The sequence below is a fragment of the Melozone crissalis genome, unplaced genomic scaffold, assembly GCF_028551555.1.
Source record: "Melozone crissalis strain CALT ecotype California unplaced genomic scaffold, PUWL_Pcris_2 ptg000041l_1, whole genome shotgun sequence".
Taxonomy (NCBI): domain Eukaryota; kingdom Metazoa; phylum Chordata; class Aves; order Passeriformes; family Passerellidae; genus Melozone; species Melozone crissalis.
Window position 1 is genome coordinate 5,635,268 of NW_026535819.1, and position 9,735 is coordinate 5,645,002.

Sequence of the window (9,735 nt, forward strand, 5' to 3'; positions counted from 1 at the left end):
GAGATTTCCAGCTGCTCAGAGCAGGAACACTCACGGGTGGTCCCTGGTGCCAGTAAGAAATTCCAGCATAAGGAAACCCCGCAGGTGCCAGGGGAACCCAGAATGAACAGCCCAGCCAGGGATTCAGGGAGATGAGAGCAGAGTTTGTGCATGGAATGGGAAAGCTGCAGTATTTACAGCAGTTCGAGGCAGAAGTGTTTGGAGCAGGTACAATTCTGCCTCCCAAGAGTGGGGCCCTGTGGTTTTACATTTGTACAGAACCTCCCAGGTGGCTCTGACCACACCAGGTCTGGCCAAAAGCCTCCCTAGGGTAGGTACCCAAGAGCTGATAAGAACACCTGGAACAGCTCAGAACACCCATCCAGTGGCCAGAGCAGCCAGGATGCTTCATCACTCCGCTGTCCTGGTCTACCTGTCCCATTTTAATTGGAGGAAAACCATACCCTCAAGAAAAGATTGCAGCACAGAGGGACACTGTTGCCACAGGTATTAATTACAGATTGCTTTAAACCTTAAATTGCTCTTGCACCACAGCAGTAACACATGGCTGCACAAGTGGTACTTGAGCATCTCCTCAAGAGGCAAAGAGTGCCTGGGATTGCCAATAAGAACATGGGAACGTGCACCAACCTGTCCTCCCATCTCCCCACACACCTTGGTGAGAATTACAGCAGCCTGTGAAGGCCTTCAGTGAAGGAAATAACACCAGGAAAAAAAGCTGAAGGCTGCCAGCATCCCTCCTGCTAGGGCAAGTCTAGGCCAGCAGCAGCTTAAGCAGATCTTACAAAGACTGACTGACCTTTAACAAATCAACACCCATGAACACCAAAGGCTGCAGTGTCCAACAGCAGAGGTGAGCCAGCACAGCACAGAAAGAAAGGGAAAAGCATTTTGGATTAGTGTTCACTCAAGAGCTTCTGCACCACACAAGCACCTGGGTGCTGGCAGTTTCTCTCTCTGAGGATCAGGGTTTCTGCTCAGCTCAGCACTGTGCAGGGCAGCAGTTCTCCCTGTGGTTTGTCTCAGTCCCTGTTCACCTGAGCCCATTGGACCATATCTGAGGTGCAGCAGTTTCCCTCTCAGGAGGAACAAGTGTCCAGCTCAGGGCTGTGACTCCAGAAGGACCAGGACAGAACAGTGGATCAGCCCCAGCAGCCAGCTCATGACAGATGTCTCTGTGCCGGCTGGATTGTGCTAGAGAAGGACTCTTATTGCAGATCAGAACTGTCTCTTCCTGGCAAGGAGTACTGTGAGACAATAGCAAGGTTACTGTGACCAGACCTTAAAGAGAGTAGTATTATTTAAGCCACTGAGGCAGAAAACTCCAGTTGTGTGCCTGTATAAATCCCTAAATAATCTGTCTTCATTGCACATGATTAGGTGTCCATTTCTTGTGTTTCAGAATCCTGATTGTAGCTGGATATGCTCCAGTTCAGAGCAGCATGAGGCCTCCCTGCTCTAAGGCTGTGTGTAGTAAGGCTTGACTTGGAACTACACTTCAGAGGGGGGTTAAAACCACCACAATGTTACTTTCAAGGACACCTCGTTGATAAGGCAGTTCTGGATTCAGGCAGTTTGGGTGCACAAAGCCAGCAGCTGTCACTGTGTCCTCCCACCTCAGCTTCCCAAGTCTCTTTCCCAGTCAAAGGAGTGCAAACTGCCAGGTGACCTTCACCAAAGTGATGCAATCTTCTTCTTCTTCCTCACACACCTCAGGGATGGCCAAGTGCAGACATGAGAGAGGAGAATCCAGAATCCACTTGAATGGCAGAATGTGTGACTTCACTGGAATACATTCTATTCACAGGAGGAAGATCCTTCTATCCTCACCCACCAAAATTCCCTGGAATTAAGTCTGTCCTTTCCCCATCAGAAGTTACTCCATGTGTTACTTCCACGATACAGGAGTCCATCCCTTCAGGGATATGCAGACAGAAGGTTTCTTTCTCCCCAAACTCAAAGTCATTAAAAAAAGATACAAAGAACTGCTTTTGGCAGCAAAGAGGCTTTTGAGATGTGGAAAAATCTGGAGTGCAGGACCCAAGTAGATAGGGAAGTAATCAGTCCTTGACCTAATAAATAGAGTAGAAGTCTTCAAGGTGGCCAGTAGTTCTAACAAAACCTGAAGTCTTGCAGAGACCAGTAGGAGCTTTAGTGCACCACACTGCAAGGGGCCATCTCCCAGGATCCACTGCCACACAGTTCTCTGATACCTTTTGTTAGGCCCATGGACTATTTGGAATCTTGAAGTTCCTTTGCCTTCTTCAAAATCAGATGAACATCAGAGATGGGATAATCCTATGGCAAAGGAGCAAAGGCATTTCAGTGACTTCCCAGCATTCCTGATACAGATTGTTTTATTTTAGCAAGGCAAACCTTGACAACAAAGTTCTTGGCCTATTATAACATACAGCCATGTTCAGTTACTCCTTTAACAGCTATGGTTTCCTGTTTTGTAACTGATCAAACTTCAACACCCTTCCAGAAGGTTTGTTGTTGTTTTTTTTTCACTTTGTCCTCCAAGGGCACAGTAACCTGGCCTGACACAGGGCTTTGTCTCATGCCAGAGAGCCTTATCAAAGCCAGTATCTGGCACAGCCCAAAGCAGGAACTGGCAGAACGTGAGATATCCAACTGTGCAGTGCAGGCATTTCCAACCTAAGACTCTCACAGATCTCAGAACTGAACAAAACCCTCTGGCCAAAAAATTTAGCAATGTTACATAAGATTTCATATCCTGGCTTGAAATTATTCAATTTTTTTTGTAAACCAAAGGAACATTAGAAACCTCCAATCTATGATAATTTCTCTGGAGGGTAGAAAGGGTGCATATGCTAAAGACTCCCACTGATCCCTGCAGATTTTCCTGCAAGCAAACATCACAAATGTGGTTCTTGTCTTGAACCAAGCATACTCTCCCACCCTCTCACATACTGTCACCATCTCTCACAGCACTATTTTAAGACTTTTCCAATTGCTCTCTGCACCCACTCTAGTTAATTCTTACCTGGAGCAGCCTCATGTTCAGAGTGAAGTCTCCTTCCAGCAACTGATCCCGGATGAGTCTGAAAGACGGAAATTATTCCAGCTACTTCTGACTCTTTACAAAAAAACTTTAAACCCGACAACCTCTTCACCAGCTGCCCTAAGACATGCCTAGAGAGGACTCCTGGATCCATGGAAGAGAAGAGGAGGAAGGCTGTGTGTGTACTTACGTCAGCATGGCACAGCAGACGAGCAGCAGGAAGTCGAAGCGCTTGTCGTCAGCGAAGAGCGAGTCCCAGATGCGGATGACATCTGGCAGCAGGAACTCTTGGGACAAGAGCAACGTCAGCCAGCGGAAGGCAAAGAACTGGGGTTTGATGTTCTGTTCTTGCTGTCAGACAGGCACCAGGCAAACAATGAGTACGTGCTCCCGGTCAGCTCCCTACAGGCAAGAGATCACCCCATGTTTCCATCCCTGTCTCCTCCCCAGTGCTGCTCTAAGCTCCCAGCTCATCCTGCAGCAGCAGGAAAACCTCTGCATCCTTTGGAGACCCTCCCATTCAACCTTGACTGGGAGATTTTCAGTGCAGCCACACTCCACACCTCCAGCCAAGCCAGAAATGCTCCTCTATCCACAACATGGAGTAAAGGAAGCTTTTCTCCCTAAAGGCTCTATTTGTGTTCTGTTAAAGCTGCCAAGTAATTTTAAAGTTCCCATTTCAACAGTATTTTATCTGCAAAGCTGCAGCCCTCCCCCGCTAGCACAGGCACTGTTTGTCAGGATTTCCTCTGCTTTCCAGAACCCTTGTATTTATGAAAAGGCTTACTATTCAAAAAGATAAACAAAAATGGAACAGAGTTCACACTGATGGTCAGTAAAATATGCTGTAAGCACCTTCAGCCTGAAGTTTTCCTGTTTTCTGATGTTAAATCCAACATAGCCTAAGTTTAACCAAGGTCAAACAAGCTCAGGATTCTGCTGATATTCTTAAGGACCAGCTGCTGCATGGCCAAGACCATTTCCTGCCAGCCAAACATTAAGCAGTTTTTCTCCCCACTGGATCTGCTACCAGCCAACACTGTGGGCTGTGTCACTGTGCTGACAAACCATCTTCTGGATTATAGAAGAAACTTTTCTAGATGGAAAAAAACCTCGTTGTAATTTGGTCAAGGTTGCAGTAACAAGAATAGCTTTCCCTTCCAAAGTCTCCTTGCACTTTCACACCAAATGGACAATAAGACTGGAGATATTTGTAATGAGAGCTGCCTTCTATGTTCTACAAAACTCACACAAACTCAAAGGAGCTGGAAACCTTTGGATGAAAGGGAACAGTGTAATTTGGCCAGTGGGATCACCCAGCTCACTGGATTTCACTTCTCCTTTGGAATGTGCTTCATGGAGTTTAAGTCAGTGCTGTCAGGGCACCATTGGAAATAGAAGTGTGTGTGTGCAGCATGGGGGATGTTTTTTGTTTTGTTCTTAAAAGCAGAAACAATTTCTGTAGCCTGGAATGCTGAAGAGCTCTACAGCAAAACTCGTGTTTTGATGTCTACAAGAGAGTAAAAACTCCAGCTCCAGCTATGCAGGTGACCAAGGATCATGGCCCAGTCCCTTCAGACTCCCAGCTGGCAGCTGTGCAACAACCACAGTCTGCTTTCAGAGGCAGGCAGGGGAGGAAGCCTTGCTGTGTCAGCTCACTCTGGGCTCACTCCAAGAGGCTGTTTCAGCTCTCAGGTAAGAGTCTCTCTGCCCTACAGCAAAGCCCTTCCTGCACTCTGTGTTCCACTCAAGCAGTTTAACAAAACTGACGTTCATGTGCTCTGTTAATCCACTCCTCACATCCCACCCAAGACCCAGAGAAACACCTGGCTCCTCACCAGTTTCAAATACAGCTCCACATCTTTTTCCTTCAGGGTGGAGTACACCTTCTCCATTTTGTAGGTAATACCACACTGAGAATCATCCAGGCTCTTAATGAAGTTGTCCCGAATTTCAGCCATGAGATTGGTAAAGCAGAAAAATGTGTCTGCTTCAGCATGTTCTGGGGAAAGAAAAGAACAACATGGGAGAATAGAGGAAGCCTCACTGAGAGAGGTACAGAGCTGTAAAATTGTCCTTGTTCCATATCTGGTTGCTGTATTGGAGCTGAGGACTAGATCCCACCAGAACTTGGCTTGCTTGGTCTGGGTCAAAAGTAGACAACCTTTTTTTTAGGTTTTTTTCTAAACTAGAAACAGCTACAGAGGCACTGCAGATACTAACCCTGTGTCCAACACAAGGTCTTCGTGACATGAGGTCACAAAACAGTTATCTATGCACAAGAACATAATCTGCCACCAGCACACCCTCAGAGCTCCTGTGAAGCAGAAGCAACAGGCAAAGTCCTCCCTTTCAAATTTTTCCTTACTATCTATATCAATACAAGGAAACAAGAGCTTCAAAGGGGATTTTGAGTTTAATAAACAAACAAAAATTGCTCAAAAATCCTCACTTCCCATGTCCTTGCTACTCCCAGCCCATTCAGCTCCCACCAACTCCCCAAAACTCCTCATGCCATGCAGAGAAGTCACAGTACCACAGCCACTGCTGAGCAGTCAAAAGGCTTCCTCACCTTTCCATTCACTGTTAGGGTCTGTAGCAAAGGTGTAGTAAAGAGGCCCCACAATTTCATTCATGCCCTGGACATAGGCTATCCCAGGGTTCAGCTTGGCATAGATGAACAGGATCCTCTCCACCACTTCCCAGTGAGCTTCGCAGCCGTTGGGCAGAACTTCGTACTCGCTCAGAGAGCTGGGGGTGCTTTTAAGAGGGGAGCTCACCTGGAAAACAAAGCTGAATCAGGACAACCAAGTGGCACAGATCCCTTAGCACATGTGCCAAGCTTGGCTTTTAACACACACAGGCCCCTCAAAAGATCTGGGCTGTTTATACCACATAAACCAAGACAAGCAACTCTGGAAGCACACAGGCAGAGAAGTCCTGGTGCTGGCTGTCCCTGAAGAACAAAGTCTGTACAGCAATGCACAGTTCCTTCTGAATCATTGCACCACATGATCTCACACAATAAAAACCACAGCAGTTCCACTTCTTTGTCAGTAGTATGAGGGAAGGGTATTGAGAGTTGTGGGAGAAACCACCTTCCCCAATAGCACATGTACTGTAACACTCATGAAAGGGGAAAGAGACTACACATTTTAACAGATACTCTGCTCTTCTCCTAATCCCAAGTTTGAGATCCAGTTCTGGAGGACTATGGAAATTTGTAATAAATTCATAGTAAATTAACCCTTCAGTGTTTGCTGCCATACAGGAATGCATATGTCAAGCATAAAATAACTTGTGACTCCAAATTCTACCAGAAGTCAGGTAAAAACAATCTTTAAAATTAAATACACCTATAATTCCCTACAGTCTGTCAAGCACTTCAACTGATTCCACCATGTCCAGCCCTCAGTATCTGCTGGGGTGTTTCCTTAATTCCACTGCACGAGCAGAAAGAGAAACAGAGAACAGCCCAAGCATCGCCCTTCCCCTTCCCAACCTGAGCCCTCGCCCTGTGACAAGGACAGCTCCCACCCAGAGCTCACATTTGTCACCCCGCTGCGGTTCCGTGCCACCGTCTGCGACTTGAGCGTGGTTTGCTCCACGCGCCGGCGCAGCGTCTCAAACTCGTTCTGGGGGTCCAGGATCAGCAGGCAGGGATAGTCCGTGGGGCGCTGGAAAAACGCCATGTCAGGGTACAGCCTCCTAGGAGGGACACGGCAGGAAATCAGGGACAAGAAGGAAGTTTGTGCCCCATGTTGAGTGGGAGGTTTGGTTTAATATTAAACTTCCTTTTCAAAGTACAATTTGTTGGTCAAACCGCCCGGGTTCAGAAGCAGAGTGGTTGTGCCTCACACACCTGACATCTTTGTCTATCTGGAGGAGCACTTCGTTATCCTTGAAGTAGGTGTTCCATCGACTGTCTGGGTTTGGGTTGAGAGGCTGAAGAGAGAAACAACAGAAACAGAATAAGCATGTTTCACACATATCAATATCCTCAGTAAACATACAGTGATTTAACATTTCTGCTGTCACTCTGCCATCAGCACAATCTGAGCACATCAGGGTCATTTTTTCTCTCACATTTTTGATCCTTTTCAGTCATCTCTTCAAGAGTTTGTTCCAAATCAGTTCTTTTTTTCCCCTCTGTTAACAAGATTCCTGACTGCAGCTCCAAACCTGTACCATGGAGATGGTATTTAGGCTTGGGGTAAGAGTTATCCACCCACCCAGCACTTTGATGTTGTGGTTCTTCTCTCCATACCAAGATCCACACAAAGTTAACAACTAACCAAGGAAAAAACAACAAGCAACATTCCAAGGGATTCAGAGATCACTGTGACCTGGCTGTGTGGTTTTACAGACATGCCAGTTTTACACCACCAAGGCACCAGAGATCACAGTGGGGCAGGTGACTGCAGGGGAGTGAACGCTCAGAATGGTCATGGGAGCAGCTGTATCATTTTACAGTCTCTTCTGATCAGTTACTTCACTCACTCCTCCCACACACACACTCCTAACAGCACTTTCAGAAAAGGAGAAAGCCAAGGCATGCAGGAAATAGTCTGTTAAAAAAAAAACAACCCAGCAGCATTATCAGAAATAATCAACTCTCCTGCCTTCCACACCACAGCCCAGCCTGACTCTCCTGCTTCTTTCCTATCCTCTGCTCCAAATTCATTCATGGACCCAAATTCCCAGGGGAGCATCTCATGGCTCCAGGAACCTTTTGTGAGCCTCTTCCTTTCCCTAGGAGACCCATGGCCTGGGCAGGAGGAGAGGAATGCACAGCTGGAAACAGCTCTCTACAGAGCTATTGCTGCTTTGCCAGTAACTCACACTCAAGGCAAGCACAACAAAAGTGCCAGGCTGGCACCTGGGAACCCACAAAAGTGCCAGGCTGGCACCTGGGAACCATCCCTCCCCCTGGCAGGGCAGAACAGTTGGGAACAGAACCAGAGCAGCCCAGGGGGCCAGAAACTCCCCAAGGAATTTTCTGCAGCACAAAGGCTTAACAACACTTACGTGATCCTCCAAGGTCACATCTTCCCTGGAAACACCCAGGTTGGCCTTGGCAATCCCAGGCTGGATAATCATTTCTTTCAGGAACTGGGAATACAGATCCCTTAAAGAAGAAAAGAGGAATTTGCAATGAGGAAGATAAGGTCAAGGTGAGCGCACAGAGTTCAAACAGATGTTTCTGCCCCACCCTGCTCAGCCAGAAGGCATCTGATTTTCTCTTCAGTGTAATTGAAGAGGTCAGTCCACCAGGCAGCAGAAAGAACAGCACATTACACTCAAGAACAATTTGTTTTATGAAAGTACTTAATTATTTAAAGCCTATTTTTCTTCTCTGCAGATATCTTTGAAAATAAAGGGACAAGTACCAACAGCCTCACCTCTGTTTCTTCAGCAAAGAGCTCCATAAGGCTTTCTCTAAAGGGAGGTAGTTCAGGAGTATCTGCACAGGAAACAGGTGAACAGGAATTAGTATTCAATGAGCTGTCACACCTGCAAAATGAGCAAAGCAAACCCAGGGGCTCAAACTGGCTCTTGGAAAATACTGGGATTTCTCTCCAGACAGCCAAGTATTTTGCTAAGCAACAGTCAGGAATATTTCTGGAAATTTCAGGGACTGGCTTTCCACACAGAACTATTTGTAGGACTGATCAATAGCTAACCTGACCGAAATGCATTGCTTGCTTATAACTGAGGCTGCTCACATGCAAAGTGCTGATCTCCACAAATTACTGCTGACTTCTAGTGGCTTTTAAACTCTGGATTTATTGTTTGTTTACAACTTCAACCGCCAAAAAAGCACTATGTGTACTTAACCAACCCAAAGCATCACTCTCAAGAAAGAAAAGCGCCCCAAGCAAAACCCACCTTCCAGCACAGGCAGCGCAGCCCACCATCAAAGGGAATTCCTGTGGAACACCAGGCAGAGAAACAACCACGTTAGCCCATCTCTCACCGCGGGATGCTGATGTCACCTCACAAACAGCCCTGGCAACACTTTTCCTTCCCGAGGAGCACGAAGCTCCCCCAGGGACGCTGCTGGGGCTGTCCAAGGGGTGATCTCCCAGGGGACAGCCCGGAACAGGCGGCAGCAGCCCGAGCAAGGAGCCCCCTCCCCAGCCCGGGGCAGGGCCGTGCCCGGAGCCCCCTCCCCAGCCCGGCACTCACCGCTGAAGCACAGCTCGCGGAGCTTGCTCAGAGCCACCGTGGGTTCGCCGAGCACCTCCTGGAAGTCCGCGATCCTGAGGGGAGCGAAGCCGCGGGCGTCATCAGGGTTGGTACAAGCAACCTGAGACCCCCCCCCCACAGCCCACAGCCCCTCAGAGCCGCCGATTCTCGGGAGCCCCCAGCCCGCGCAGCGCAGCCCCGGCAGGGTGGGAAGGGAAAGGAGCCCAGTCCCCACATAGACCCCGCCACCGACCTGCTCTGGTGCAGCCGCGACATGGCGGCCCCGGCGCCCCTTCCCCGCGCGCCGCATAAACGCTCCGGCTGGAAACGCCGCCCGGGGAGGGGGATGCGGGACGGGCCCCGCCCTGCGGGGGCGTGGCGGAGCAGCCCGCTCCACACGGACCCTTCCCTGCGCTAAGCCCCGCCCCGCGCGCCCCAGGGCGCCTTTCCTGAGCGCCTGGCCCCGCCCCCTCCGCGCAAAGCTCCGCCCCGCTCCGCCCATAGTGCCCAGCCCCGCCCCC

General features: G+C 48.7%; 1 protein-coding gene across 1 annotated transcript; it reads right to left on the reverse strand.

The window, feature by feature from the left end:
* Positions 1-473: 473 nt before the first annotated feature.
* TBC1D13 (TBC1 domain family member 13) lies at positions 474-9,612 on the reverse strand. The gene is made up of 12 exons (XM_054284119.1): positions 9,468-9,612; positions 9,215-9,288; positions 8,915-8,955; positions 8,428-8,489; positions 8,054-8,153; positions 6,888-6,970; positions 6,574-6,733; positions 5,598-5,805; positions 4,864-5,027; positions 3,216-3,376; positions 3,008-3,065; positions 474-2,298 (listed from the first exon to the last, which is right to left on the reverse strand). The coding sequence occupies exons 1-12, from the start codon at positions 9,488-9,490 to the stop codon at positions 2,233-2,235; spliced, it is 1,200 nt and encodes a 399-aa protein (XP_054140094.1). The 5' UTR covers positions 9,491-9,612; the 3' UTR covers positions 474-2,232.
* Between the last annotated feature and the right edge of the window lie 123 nt (positions 9,613-9,735).

What these genes read in the sequence shown, in the direction of transcription:
- TBC1D13 (XM_054284119.1), bottom strand. Translation starts at nt 9,490, where the DNA reads ATGTCGCGGCTGCACCAGAGCAG. An exon ending in CCGCGAGCTGTGCTTCAGCG is followed by an intron (nt 8,956 to 9,214) that starts GTGAGTGCCGGG and finishes GGTGTTCCACAG; the next exon opens with GAATTCCCTTTGATGGTGGG. An exon ending in CAGATAGACAAAGATGTCAG is followed by an intron (nt 6,734 to 6,887) that starts GTGTGTGAGGCA and finishes TGTCCCTCCTAG; the next exon opens with GAGGCTGTACCCTGACATGG.